This window comes from Myotis yumanensis, unplaced genomic scaffold (assembly GCF_028538775.1).
Source record: "Myotis yumanensis isolate MYYU_CA2020_CCGP unplaced genomic scaffold, mMyoYum1.0.hap1 SCAF_8, whole genome shotgun sequence".
NCBI classification, from domain to species: domain Eukaryota; kingdom Metazoa; phylum Chordata; class Mammalia; order Chiroptera; family Vespertilionidae; genus Myotis; species Myotis yumanensis.
In genome coordinates this window covers 3,125,892-3,140,518 of record NW_027223759.1, presented here as the reverse complement: position 1 = coordinate 3,140,518, position 14,627 = coordinate 3,125,892, and the positions used below count along the sequence as shown (strand labels likewise).

The window sequence follows — 14,627 nt, the reverse complement described above, 5'->3', positions numbered from 1 at the left end:
TGGCCACATCACTCTCTGGCAGTGACGGGCAGTGGAGAAGGACCTTTAGCCTTGACCAAAGACACAGCCCCTGGGCCCTGAGTCCCAAGCCCAGCCCAAGTACCCAGAGAGGGAGGCAGAGGAGCCAGTACGCCTGCTGGGGACAGTGCTGTGCAAAAAGTTCTATAAACACACACGTGTGAGGCACAAAACCTTTATTGCCACGGGATGCGGGGGCACTCACCCCGCCTCACCAACAGCTGAGAGTCACAGAAACGCAGACTTCACATGATAAAGTACCTCGCCGACGGAGGGAGAAATGGCCCCTTGGGCTGTATTGGCGGTAATACCGAGGTAACCAATTGACCTTGTTCAGTGAAAATACCTCTAACACAATGAACAAAACAACACAAACTGTTATAACATCCAATTCATATATACAATTCAAATAAAAATATATATATTATTTGCTTCAATGTATAGCAAATTTAATACATTAGTGTTTATAAAATAAAAACTGTATTCTACTGAAATTTTTCTTGTGCTTCCCTCTTATCACTAAACTTGAAAGACCAGAAAAGTCTAATACTTAAGGAAACTTATTTATGGATTTAAAGATGCAGTTTGTTTGGCCATGAAAGACGGATAAATATTAGTTGGAAGATTACAGCATCTTTAAAAATTGTTGCTTATTAAAATGTACAAACTTCAACTGTAAGACACAATTTTAAAAAAACCTACAGAATTTCTCAAAATAGATTAGAATACAGGAAACGTTTCATGAAACTACTGAGATACTAACCAGTTCTATGGCTAATATTAAAAATCGAATAACCTATTTAAATCGTATTCATACTATTTCTACACACAGTGAACAAGACAACCACAGTACTCAACCTCGAGCTAGCAACAGAGTTGCAAGGTCCAAAAAGCTGCTTCAGTGGGGAAATGCTCTGGTACAGTTAAAACATGTAGGAGGGGGAGCTTTTGATAGATAGAAGCTGCTTTCTGGTGTTTCTGTGTAAAGTTAGTCTACAAATCAGAATGAAAAAGCAGTTGTATATGCAACAGTGAACACAACTCCAGCACAGACGTTTCATCTAACATTGGGCTGAGGAGTTGTAGTAGAACAGATTATGACTTAATATTTTTATGCAGTTATGACCTAGAGCAGAACTGAAACAAAAACCACACATATTCCAAGTCAATCCGCTCCTCTTAGCAATATCGGGGTTTAGACGAATCTGGAGGAAGTAGGTAAAGCTGTCTAATATCTTCTCCTCTTAAACCAACAGAAAAAAATATATAAATTTCTAATAGTATTTGTTTTCTTAGTATGAATTCCAATGTGAAATTCTCATACGTGTGCAAATACATTATGAACACTGAAGCACAGCCCCCCATGTATATGCACACAGCCCATTAATTAAATAGGGGGAATTAAAACAGACTTTCAAGTGAAAATGAATTAAAGAAACACCTGCATTCACAAATCTGAAAGTTGTACAAAAATGAAATTATAAAATAAATAATGAGTATATGTCAACTAAACCGCCACAGAAACATGCCTGCACGTGTGATGTAGTGACTGTCCCCTCCTGGGAAGGGCTGGGTGGGAAGACCCCCGGGGAGACTCTAGTTTCTCCGACTCCAGTGCGTAGAGAAGAGTTTCTGGACATAAAACGGTACTTCCTTTATTATAGTACAGCCTTGGTTAACAGTCACCATCCTTGTCACAGTTCGGGTTAACTTACTATGTCTTAATCTATTTCACACGTTCAGAAACAGCAATGTTTAAGTCCAGGCTTGTCCACATCGGTCCACTTGTTTCAAGGTCTCTGTCCCAGTAACGGCTCCCTATGTCTGCCGTAGCTTAAGTAGCGACCATATGATGCAATCTGGCAAGCAGGTTAAGAAAGATTGCCTTCTGTGCTTCTCATCTTTTTAACTTTACTCCAGTATTGGTTAATTGTGTACATGTGCCTGATTAAGTCAGCAAAAATGACACTTTATGACTATAAATGACACAGTTCCTACTAAACAAAATCAGTTTCATCAGATATTAAATCCACAATATTTTCCTTGGTTTAAACCGGGTATTTGCTAAATTCCATTTCTCCAAAGTCACTGCTACCCTGCCAATAACTACATTACTTAAACTTTCTTTATGACTGCAAAGATTCTAAACTCTGACATATAATATTTACGCTAAATACGCTTAAAGTAGACAATGAAATTTCAAGTAAAATAAACTGTATCCATATCTACTGGACCGAACAGGTCTCAACATCTACATTTTACTTCTATAAATTACACAAATACATTGTACATTCTTAAATAAATGCTTACAGTATTACTTTGTAAGCCTTTCCACATAAACCGACTCACATAGGAATGTGAATGGATCAATATTTCTATTACAACATTCTCTCTATTTTCTCTCTTGTGGCTGTTGCTTTGTCTTCCTGGCTTCCAGACCACTGTGTCAGTCCTTACGCTTTGGCTATGAAATCTGTTGGAGCTGAATGAGGCAACATTGGTTATTAAGGCTTATTTCTATGATGGAGCATTATCCTTAAAACTGATGCCGTTTCCAGAGAATAGTGGGAAAATCACAGCTATCTCGAATCTTCAGGCTCTGTTTTGATGACTTTCTTCTCTAAAGTAAAAGCGGAGTGAGGGTAGTCTTTTAAAATCCCCAGGCTCTCTGCATAAAGAGGGAAACACCAAGTGTACGATACTGTAAATCAGTGGATCACAAAACAAACGCAAACAAACTTGCAAAACAAGCCCCCAAAGTCCACAGCAAACAGTATCAATTATTCATGATGCTGCAATTCCATATAAAACTTTAATGTTTATGGAGAGTTGTGAAGAGCTTGGATTCTATATTTAAATTCCATCTCTTCCAATTACTAAGCTGTATCCATTTCAGGGCATTACATCTCTCTCTAAGGCCCTACTGTCTTCATCTATAAACTGGGGATAATATCTCTATTGGGTGATGTGAGAGTTAAGTCATCAAATGCACATGAAGCATTTGTCATACAGAACATATTAACTTTCCTTTAATGCTTGGTCCAATGTGGTAAGTAAAATATATAAAATAAAACCAGTCACTCATACACAACTAAGTTACTAGCCAAAATATTTACTATCAATGAAAAAAATGAAACAGAAAAACATCTTTTGTGTTGAAACATGGCACTATTTTTAAAAGTTTCTCTAACCATGAGACATTTAAGTGGGAGAAACAGGAGTAAAAGAATGAAAACTCACTCATAAGGAATAATTCCTTGGAGTTAAGTGTGTATAGTTATTTGAATCTCACACAAACACTACAGAATGATGGAAAGGTAACCAATACTCATAGCTTATCTGAAATTAGATGGGTCCATTTATGAACTTACCCTCCCTATACAGAAGTGGATTTTAAATTCAGCAAAGAAGAGTAATAAAAATAGTAGCTACCATTTGTTGAATTCCTATCAGCCAGGCAGTTCATGTACACTGTCTTGTCTATCTATCCTCATAACCACTCTATGAGGGGAAAGAATTTCTGTTTTACAGATGAAGCACCTGACTTCAAGTGACTCCTAATGTTACTTTAACTCAGAGACTGAATGATTCCTTTGCATGGTATCGTTTCTAGCAATTTAACTCTGCCTAACTCACTTTACTTGGGCAAAAATATGTAAACATCTAACTATAATAAGGAACAGTGCATCCTTTTATGGAGTTCAGTTTACATCTGAACTACGAATGTCATCTCCATGACGTATCTGCATGGCAAGTTTAGCTTCTGATACACAAGGTTTTCTCAGCAGAGAGCAAACATGGAGTCCATCCATTTCATATTGTGAAAGGCCAGAAAAAAGACAGTTACATAACTTAAACCAGCCATTTATAATTTGGTATAAAATTTTGTATTAAAGTCACCACTCATGTAATAGCTAATCAAAAGCATCTCAACCTTCCTGAGTTGTTCCCTGTCAACTCTTTGGAAGACCATGGTCTCAAGAAGACTGGCCATTATTATGGTCATCTCTCACTTCCAAGGGGAGAAAAACTGACCAGTAACGTTGTTAGGAATGACCTTTTCAGGGGGAGGGACAGTGGGAGGTGAAGGATAGAATTTAAAGATGCTTTATTCAGTGTTTCTCTCTGATCATCTCCCGTTCTCACCTGATGAGTGGGACTTGGCCTCACTGGGGTAAAGTCTACTCAGCTCCCCGTCCACCACAAAATGGTGGGGCTGTCTGTTCTGTAGGTTAGGTATTCGGAGATTCAAGGGTCTTTCTCCTAATGGAAAGAAAAAGAAAGCAGTATAAGTAATATTAAAAACACACCATGGTTTTTCTTAAAAATAATTTCCACAAACTGCCTCAGCACTCCTTTGGAAAGGAGCAGGGAAAAGTCCACAGGCACAGAAGAATCTAGTAACAGTCAGAGGTATAGTTTGTGGAAGAACAGAGGAGGAAAATGGTAATTCTTGCTAGTCCCAAGGTTTATAATTCTGCCAGATATTTTTAAGAGCTAATCACGAACTAAACAAAAGACTGAGATTCTGAGTAAGTGCTCACCTCTGGTATATAATACATCCCCTCTGTCAGGCATTTTCTTACTAGTGCGACCATTTGCCAAGGCCTATCGTGAACTACATAATAAAGACTAGAGGGACAGAGATGGCTCAAGCCAACTGCTTAGTATTAAAAACAATAACAGCAAAACCTACTTCAAATCTGTGAAAAAACAGAATTATCACAGATATGGTGAAAATGCCTTATATACCAAAGCATACCCTATATAATAAAACCCTAATATGCAAATCGACTGAACAGTGGAACAACCGGTCGTTGTGACACGCGATGACCACCAGGGGGCAGACGCTCAACGCAGGAGCTGCCCCCTGGTGGTCAGTGTGCTCCTACAGGGGGAACACCACTCAGCCAGAAGCTGGGCTCAAGGCGGGTGAGCACAGTGATGGTGGCAGGAGCCTCTCCCACCTCCGTGGCAGTGCTAAGGACCCCTCGGAGGATTGTCCGACTGCCAGCTTAGGCCTGCTCCCCATGGGAGTGGGACAATCCCCCTTGGGGTCACGGGGAGAGGGCCTAAGCCAGCAGTCGGACATCCCCCGAGGGGTCCTGGACTGCAAGAGGGTTGCAGGCCAGGCTGAGGGGACCCCACCCCCCAGTGCATGAATGTCATGCACCGGGCCTCTAGTCCTGTCATAAACCTAAACCTATCAGACTTAACAAACTGCCACCCCCACTGATTTATCCTGGCATGACAAATTAGTCATCAAAATCTTTCACGAATGCTTTTGCTTCTTAACTCTGAAGTCTTCACTGTCAAGGATGACTGGAGAGGTTACACAAGACCTCAACTAGAAAGTTTCCCTAACATTTAAAAGAGGAAGAGCGTTCTCCTCCACCACTCTGACCTGCTGACACAGTAATATTTTATTCAACAGTTAGATGATGCTTCACATGGCTTTCCCACTCAGAAAGAAATCTTATCTTTTTGACAATAGTAACCATTCTCTAGAAAAGCGTAATAGTAACATAAAAAAGAAGGTCCTCGCCCTAGCCAGTTTGGCTCAGTGGATAGAGCATAGGCCTGAAAACCAAAGGGTCCCGGGTTTGATTCCGGTCAAGGGCACGTACCTCCACTGCAGGCTCCTCCCCGGCCCAGACCCTGGTTGGGGCTCCTGCAGGAGGCAACAAATCGATGTGTTTCTCTCACATAGATATTTCTCTCTGTCTTTCCCTCTCTTTTCCACTCTCTCTAAAAATCAATGGAAAAATATCCTCGGGTGAGGATTTAAAAAAAGGCCCTAGAAAATTACTGTTTCTGCTCAAGCACTTATCGCCATTGAAAGTAGGGGCCCGATTCCCGCACTTGCTTCCTGTGATCTCCCTCCACTGGTGTGAGCTCCAAGCAGCAGGACCTCCTTGCTCGCTGCTGCAGCTCGGTGCCTAGGAGCGTGCCTGGCACAGAGGAGGCACTAACACACATTTGCTGAATGAGTGGATGACAATGACCTGAGATTTTCTTCATGTGCCCATAAGAAAAAAAATGAAGTAGTTTTTACAATGGTAAAAATACTCATAAACCACAGCTTTCTAAACCTAAGCGTTTAAGAGGCCACTTCCCAACGGGCACACCACACAGAAGGTTCCAGAGGGCCTGCGGGAGTGTCAAGCTGAGAGTGGACAGAACGTCTTCAGGTCTCTCCATTCTTATCCCGTGTCCTCAACGCTCTGTGCTGTCACACTTTAGGAAGCATTCAGCATATTCTCTTAGGAACCAAATGTCACACATTCCACAGACAAATCTGTTCTTAACCCATAAAAAATAGGAAGTTGTCATCTTTTAAAAAGTGATAAAGATCTCCCAGGGAATCCGCTTCTTTGAGAACAATGGTCAGTACAGTCAGTCCTCTGTATCCAGGGGTTCCGCATCTGCGGAGCAATGGCACACCACAGATATGTGGGGGGGGAGGGGGGGAGGTGATGCTGTTGCTGACATGTAGTGTGTAGTTCGGCTCACACGGATGCATCTGTACTGCGCATGTGAAGCCTTTTTATCTTGTCATCATTCCCTAAACAGTAGAGCGTGACAACTATTTATATAGCATTTCCATGATATTAGGTATGATAAGTAACCTAGAGATGATTTGAAGTAGACAGGAGGGAGGGTGCACATAGGTTATCTGCAAATACCACACTGTTTGATCTAAGGGACTAGAGCATCCAGACTTTGGTATCTGCAGGGGGACCTGAAACCAATCCCCCTGTGGGTTCCCAGAACACTGCACTATTTACCTCTCCCACCCCACCACCCTTTACAAAATACAGATCAACTGTATGTGCGGCTGTTATTTAGGGATGATAAGGTTAAAAAAACCCACACAACTTTAAAAATTAAATTTGCAAAGTGAATTCCTTCCCTTTTTGAAAAAGGGACAATTTGTAATTGGACAATTACTTTTGGTAGAGAATCTGTAAGATAATCTCTTAAAAATATTAAGATTTAAAAACCAGCAAGGTTTTGTCTCTTTGAAGTGCACCAATAGCAGGGTCTGCAGGGGCGGTCGGTCTAAGGAGGCACCTTGTCCGTCCGAGCTGTCGGAGGCCAGGCCGTTGGGGCTGTGCTCCTCGGAGCTCTGCCTGTAGAGCCCCGTGGACAGCCGCCTCTCGGCCTGCTGCAGCCGCTCGTAGCCGGCCTGGGTGCACAGGAACTCCATCTGCTTCGTCACTCCCTTCTCAGGCTGCTAGGAAGAAAGCAAAAATAAAATCAGTAACCAAAACATTCCAGATTTTTTTAATGGTCTAAAGATGCCAATTTCAGACTCGCACAGATATATTTAGAATTCGTTAAAATTAGTTCACACTTCATGTGGCATACACGTCCCATAAGTTTGCAAAGGGAGAAAATCTTGCTCAATCCAACAAGAGAATTCCAGTTCAGCTCAAAAGCAAAATAGCCTCAGTTCTGGCTTCTGAGGTGCTGAGTCCTTTGGGAGGTTTTTTGAAAAAGGAACCTCAGTGCAGCAGCAGCATCTGCTGTAAGCTGCTTCTAACGGTGACATCTCGGCATTTTTATTTTAGGATCTGGCACTACACAGACTCTGGAATGACGACAGTGTTTGGGGAGAAAGTGTAAAATGGTTGTCTAGAGAAAGAAGACACACTTCCCTAAAATTAAACAACGCAGGTTATGCAGAAAACATCAGTGCCAGCTAGGGTCTTCACCTTCGTCACAGAACGAAATGGCAGTGTTTCCCAGCCAATCATGAAAAGCCATGTCTTATTGATTTTTAAAAAAATATATTTTATTGATTTTTTACAGAGAGGAAGGGAGAGAGATAGAGAGTTAGAAACATCAATGAGAGAAAAACATCGATCAGCTGCCTCCTGCACACCACCGACTGGGGATGTGCCCACAACCAAAGTACATGCCCTTGGCTGGAATCGAACCTGGGACCCTTCAGTCCGCAGACCGATGGTCTATTCCACTGAGCCAAACCGGTTAGGGCGAAAAGCCATGTTTTAAAAGACACAGTTAGCTGGCTAAAATAAAAGTTTATCTCTGTGTGTTTTATAAGCTCCTTCTCTACGTACTGCTCTAAATTTTATATATATATATATATATATATATATATATATATATATATGTATATATATATATATATATTATTCAGGACAGTGTATTGGTGACATTTTGCTAAAGAGTAATAGTCAAAATGTAGACATGAGCCAGGCCAGTGTTGCTCAGTGGTTGAGCATCAACCCATGAACCAGGAGGTCACGGTTCAATTCCCAATCAGGGCACATGCCCGGGTTTTGGGCTTGATCCCCAGTAGGGGGTGTGCAGGAGGCAGCTGATCAATGATTCTCTCTCATCATTGATGTCTCTCTCTCTTCCTCTCTCTCTCTCTTCCTCTCTGAAATCAATAAAAAGATGTTAAAAATTATAGACATGAATCATTACCATTCTATATAAAAGAGTAATATAAGAAAACTGCTATATAAAATCATTTACAAACAATCCTGATTCACAATGGTAAAAATCAATAGGAAATATATTAATTCAATGAATAGGATACAAATTTTTTACTATTTTTCTGAATGCTCATAAACCAGATCAAAAGAAATTGTAACTTCAATTCATTTGAATTAACTGATAAAATTTCAGTAAGAATTCTGAGTGGGAAATGTATTTTTCATCCTTTTAACATGAAAAACAAAACTTGGCACTACTAATCCACTAGGGAGAAGATCAGCAGGAATAAAACTTACAGTACTTTCCAAAAGGTGCTGTTTGCAGAAATGACTTTTTAAAATGTTAATTTCAGTGTACATAATGAAATAACAGCAAAAGTACCTGAAGCTGCGTATTAATTTAACACTTGTTATTACACATTAATTGAAATGATTAACAAAAGCTACAAAGTTGACTATTAATATTTTATTGAAAACTAGTACTATTTTATCTCAGAATTGTATTTCACACAGACATAGTCAGCATGGCTGATTTACTGGTATCAAATTATTTCTTTTGGGTTTTCTTAGGGAGAGAATCTATTTTACTTCCAACAAAACTACAAAGAATAAATAAGTATCACCGTATCACATTCTGCTCAAAAAGATTCTGCTCATAAACCAAAGCAAACCAAGTTGTTATTGCTATCTTGTTGACACAGCTGTGATCAGATGACATTTTAAGAACCAGAAATTAATTCAGTCCTTGGATGCTTAAAATTGGAGCTAGTTGAAGCAGCCATTTACTTTTCAACCTACAGATATTCTTATGAGCTATGAACTGGTGGTTTACGTTACCTGGGAACTGAGAACAGCGAGTTCTTCGCTCTTAGCTTTAGCCTGCTGGAAGAGGGTTTGCACAGAGTCCTGGAAATCTGGAAACCCGTCCTGTAGATCGAAGAATAAGTCCTTTTTTACTTAGAATTTCTAAATAAATAAACGTATGATCTAAAGCTCAGAAAATAAAGCAAAGACAACCATCTTAAGTAAGATTTCAATGTACAGTATTTCATTTCTGTCTTTTATGGTACAACTACCTTATTCTAGAGTTGTAACCTCAATAAAAACATAAATGAAAAAGATAAAAAGATTTATACATCCATACTATTTTACATTGGAAGGCAGAATTCATGATCAATGATAATAATGGTTATATAACATTTCATATAACTTTTCATCTAGTGATTTGCTTACTTAACCACTATCCCCATACTGGACATTTATATTATTTTCCTTATTTTTGGTTTGAAAAACACTGCAAAAATATTTCCATGGAAATAGCATTTCACATAGTTCAGAGATTCCCAGAAGTAGAATTACTGCAGAGAGATGAGCATTTTTATGTTTTCCACATACTTTCTACAAGGGCCTTTCACTGGTTTGCCATATCATCTATACTAATAAAAGCCTAGGTGGTCCTAGTGCCCTTGCGTGCGATCCCGCCACAAGATGGCTGCACGCACAGTGGAGATGGGGCCCGGTGGCCGCTCTGCGCGGTGAGGCCTGGGGCTCCCGCAGCTCCGTGTGGCATGGAGGAGGTGGGTCGTGGCAGGGGAGGGCAGTTAGGGGTGATCAGGCCGGCAGGGGAGGGCAGTTAGGGGTGATCAGGCCGGCAGGGGAGGGCAGTTGTGGGCCATCAGGCTGGCAGGGGAGGGCAGCTGTGGGCAATCAGGCCAGCAGGGGAGCAGTTAGGTGTCAATCAGGCCAACAGGGGAGTGGTTAGGGAGCGATCAGGCTGGCAGGCAGAAACAGTTAGGGGCAATCAGGCAGGCAGGCAAGTGATTAGGAGCCAGCAGTCCCAGATTGTGAGAGGGATGTCCGACTGCCGGTTTAGGCCCGATCCTGCAGGGTCCGGCAGTCAGACATTTCCCGAGGGGTCCCAGATTGGAGAGGGTGCAGGCCAGGCTGAGGAACACACCCCCCGCCATGCACAAATTTTGTGCACCAGGCCTCTAGTCTATAATAAAAGTATAATATGCTAATTAGACCGGACAGCTGAACGACCTTCTGGACGAAGTCGGGACTGTGAGGGTAGAGGCAAGCCGCCGTGGCTACAACTGATTCTCGGGCTGTGGTGGGTGGGCGGGGCCTCCCTCTGTGAGGGAAGCCTGGGTCCCGGGTGCTGGAGGGAAGCCGGTGCCGGCAGCCGGGGAAGGAAGGCCTACTCTTGCACAAATTCCATGCATCGGGCCTCTAGTAAGCAATATCTGACAGTTCTGGCCAGCACTGGGTGGTGTTGCTTTCTCAGTTTGTGCCAATTTATTTTTGTTTTGATATTCAGAAATTTAAATTTTATATACTGTAGTTACATATAATTGTGTTTTATTTTGTGATTTCTTCTGTTGCTATAAAGTTTAGAAAAGGATTCTGCTTTAGAGATTTGATAAGTATTCAAATCTACCCTCTAGTTTTTCTAAGCCTTTGTGTGTGTGTGTGTGTGTGTGTGTGTTTATTTAATCTCTAACCCACCAGGAATTTATTTTGTTAAATGTAATGTGGTAAAGATCCAAAGTAAACTTTCTTTAAGGTGCTACCCAACAGTCTCCATCTGAATTTCTGAGGGACTCTTCCACGTTGCATGTGATTTCTCTGGACCTTCACTGCCAGGCAATGGAGCTTTGGATTAGAAAGACCTGGTCCGTGTTCCAGGCCCACCACTTAGGTTCCTGAACCTTCGTTTCCTCATGAAAATAAAGATGAATAACCCCTGAGCCCAGCAGTCGGGCCTTCTGATGGTGTCCCACAGCCTCTGCAGTCAGTTCACTGTGGTGGGAAAACTACAGGGTGGAGGAGCTGTCACTCATGACGTATAAAGGCGGGACCCAAAAGGAATGACTCAGAAATAAAAGGGAGACCGTTCCCCAGAAGCTGGGCTCTTCGCATTATGTGTGGGGACTTTTGTTCTGTCTCTCCAGCTTTTTCCCAGGAAACCAGAGGTACCATGCTATGAGCCATTTATCTTCATGTCCTAGTCTTGGCTGCTGCCATTAATCACAGCGCGCCCTCAGTGGCGAGGCTCTGCATCTGAGCACTGAGAAAACAGGAGATGCAGGGTGGGGTGCTGTTTGTGACCTCATTACCCTCACCCCCACCCCTCAACCTTCCCACCGAACACTAGCAAGCTGCCTTCATGTACTGCTGAGCTGTCTTTAACTGACTCACCCAGCAGATGTTCTTAGCCTCACACGTGCATTTTCCTTTTTTCTACTCACACTTTCTATATGAATAGCAGATTGTAAGGCTTCTGTTTTCTGATCCAGAGGGGAAGAATCGACATCAAATTAGACCAGCTTCCTCTTCAACAGGCTTAGTGACAGCGTAGGTGGGTTCTGATCCTCTCCCCCTCCCGCGGCTCCCTCCCCCGCCCACGGGAGCTGTGGCAGATGTTTCCTGAGTCTTTCTTCTTTAAGCCCCAATTCTCTGACTTTCTGGCCTCGATTAACAAACTTCACTTCTCTCATCCACTCATCTCTGATTGCTCTGCACTCCCAGCCCACACAGGATCAAGAATGCGGTACCTCCCAGCTCTCTGCCCCGTCCCCAGCAATTTCAGTGAAACAAGAAAACTCACAGCTGAGCTCTGAACAGTAACAGCCCATGCAGTCAGCCACCACGCCAGTCGAGACTGGCTTTGACATCTTCTTCCCTCCTCCTAAGACACCACTTGTAACACTGGAGGCATGACAGGGTTTGTTCATGGAGTGCAACACGTTCTTTATGAAAAAGGTTAGCAACTGAATCCCCTTTTAACTAATGTTTCAAAAAATATGAGGTGGAGACAAGAGTGCCAGGGCCTTGGCCTCTTGATGTTTCATCTCCTTTGCTAGTTGTCAAGCTGTCTTCAATCCTTTCTGTCATAGGTACGATATAAACAAATCAAGCTAATTTTTTATTTACTATTTATCTTCCCAACACAGTTTTTCCTCACTCAAAACAATTAGTGTGTCCAATGGTAATGCCTTATATTTATATTAAGTGTTTATAATTTATGCTAAGTTTGTATTATTTGTGTTGTAATTTACATGAAGTTTTCTTCTCAAGCCCTATCATTGTTTCCCAGAGAAGCTTCCTTGGATAAGAAAATGGTAGCTGCCGCTCTTCTCTGCACACTCCGCCCTCCATGGCGCACTAGTGGGAAGTACAATTCCAGTACGTAGTGTTTTTCACACCGAAGGCGCTTTGTGAATGGCCTCTGCTCTGAAGTTTAGGAGTCAGACCTAGATTGGAAGGCCTGGCTCTGCCACCAGGCAGCAATGGGGCAACTTGGGCAAGTTACTGAGCCTTTCTGGGCCTCTCCTGGCTGTAAAGTGGAAATCACAAAGCCTCCTAGAGGGTGGACAAGAAGGCTTGTGAGAATGAATTTCAAATGCCTAGAGCAGTGATGGCGAACCTATGACACGCGTGTCAGAGGTGACACACAAACTCATTTTTTTGGTTGATTTTTCTTTGTTAAATGGCATTTAAATATATAAAATAAATATCAAAAATATAAATCTTTGTTTTACTATGGTTGCAAAGATCAAAAACTTTCAATATGTGACACGTCACCAGAGTTAAGTTAGGGTTTTTCAAAATGCTGACACGCCGAGCTCAAAAGGTTCGCCATCACTGGCCTAGAGGGACAGGCACATAACAGATTCAGTAACAAAGTAGCTATGCTACCATGGCCCCAGAGCTAGATTTGGGGTCTCTGACCCATGTTCATGTCAGCTGAAAGAGGACTCACACACAGGGCGGCCACCCCGGGTGGGCAGCTGTTCCTGTAGCCTGGGCAGGAGAAGCATGGCCAGACCTCGCTCGCTGACAGAGGGAGGAGGAGGAGCCTTCCGTAGAGGCCTCACTCCAAGTCAGGGTTCCCCTCAGGTTCCCCATGAGCAGGCGTCTTCCTCGGGGTCTCCTCATGCCTTCTAGCAATTATACTTTCACAACATGCACACCGACCATCAACACCACCAACAGCAACAACCAAACAGCTAACTATCCTCAAGGGGAAGAACCTAGAACATAGTGGGAAAAATCAGACAAGGATTTAAAAACTTCACCCACTCAGCCCTTCACGAAGAGATCAGGAACAGAAAGCATTCAGCACAAGAAAGCATCTGACTGAGCCTGAACACAGCACTGGCGTAGTTCACTGGTGTATCGTAATGTGCTGGTAACGGCACGGAAGGAAATGTTTTTCTTTCCCTTACGTGTCTATTATGCTGTCATTTCTATTTTATCCACTGGGCATTATATTTCTTTTTGTTCACTGTAAAAATTATAATTTTAAAATGAAAGTAAGTCAGCAACTTGGCATGTATGCTCATTCGTCATTGTCAAGGACTTTGGAAAAATAAAGATGAAAAGACAAAAAAATTCTCATAAATTTGGGCCCAGTAATTAGGACTCTGTTGTATTTTACAACAAACTAAGCTTATATTTTTATTACCTTTGTTAAATAGAGAATCAGGAAGCTAAGAATCCCAAAAGAAATATTCAAATGAAATAAGATTAACAAGTATGTTAAAAGAATTCTAAATCTAGTTTTACTTACGAGGTCCTTTGTGTCAGTCATATATTCTGGACAAACTGGTCTCAATGTTCTCTAAACACTCACAGTATTTTCTTACCTCTCTGTCTTTGCCCATGTTAGTCTATCTTTGTAATGCCCCTCCACCTCCAACCCACATTCCTACCCTCTGAAATCCTACCCTTCTTTTTCAACCCAGCTCAAATGATATCTCCTCGATAGAACTTTCCCTAATCTCTTCTCATGCCAGAAATTCTCCCCCTCCTCAGCAGCCACACAAAAGGGTGACACAAACAAAGCACTAATACGTGGAAAAGTCTTAGGAGAGTAGTAGTGACCCTATACAGCCAGTACTACTACCTCAGCCTCAGCTGCCCAAACCAAACCAACAGTTCTAGCACCTCTAATTTGACTTAGAGTACACAGAAAAATGTAGGCAACGACTTATGCCAACATTGTATATTTCGAAAAGAAATCTATGTAATAAAAGCCTAATATGCTAAGTCCGTGGTCGGCATACCACGGCTCGCGAGCCACATGCAGCTCTTTGGCCCCTTCAGTGTGGCCACGAAGTTTCAATCACACTGTAC

General features: G+C 42.1%; 2 protein-coding genes across 8 annotated transcripts in view; one reads left to right on the top strand and one right to left on the bottom strand.

The window, feature by feature from the left end:
- The window catches only part of NEMP2 (nuclear envelope integral membrane protein 2), a 250,910-nt gene that overhangs the window by 121,984 nt on the left and 114,299 nt on the right, over window positions 1-14,627 (top strand). The window lies entirely within an intron of this gene.
- NAB1 (NGFI-A binding protein 1) overlaps window positions 1-14,627 on the bottom strand; it is a 79,761-nt gene that overhangs the window by 34,115 nt on the left and 31,019 nt on the right. For 5 of the 7 annotated variants that reach the window (XM_070421703.1, XM_070421707.1, XM_070421702.1 and 2 more), the window contains exons 5-7: window positions 9,324-9,413; window positions 7,093-7,255; window positions 4,165-4,281 (exon numbers count right to left, since the gene is read on the bottom strand). In XM_070421703.1, the coding sequence (XP_070277804.1) occupies window positions 4,165-4,281; window positions 7,093-7,255; window positions 9,324-9,413 (370 nt within the window). Of the gene's footprint in view, window positions 1-177; window positions 2,687-4,164; window positions 4,282-7,092; window positions 7,256-9,323; window positions 9,414-14,627 lie in introns of those variants that run through there. The other 2 variants (XM_070421704.1, XM_070421705.1) reach the window with 2 other exon arrangements.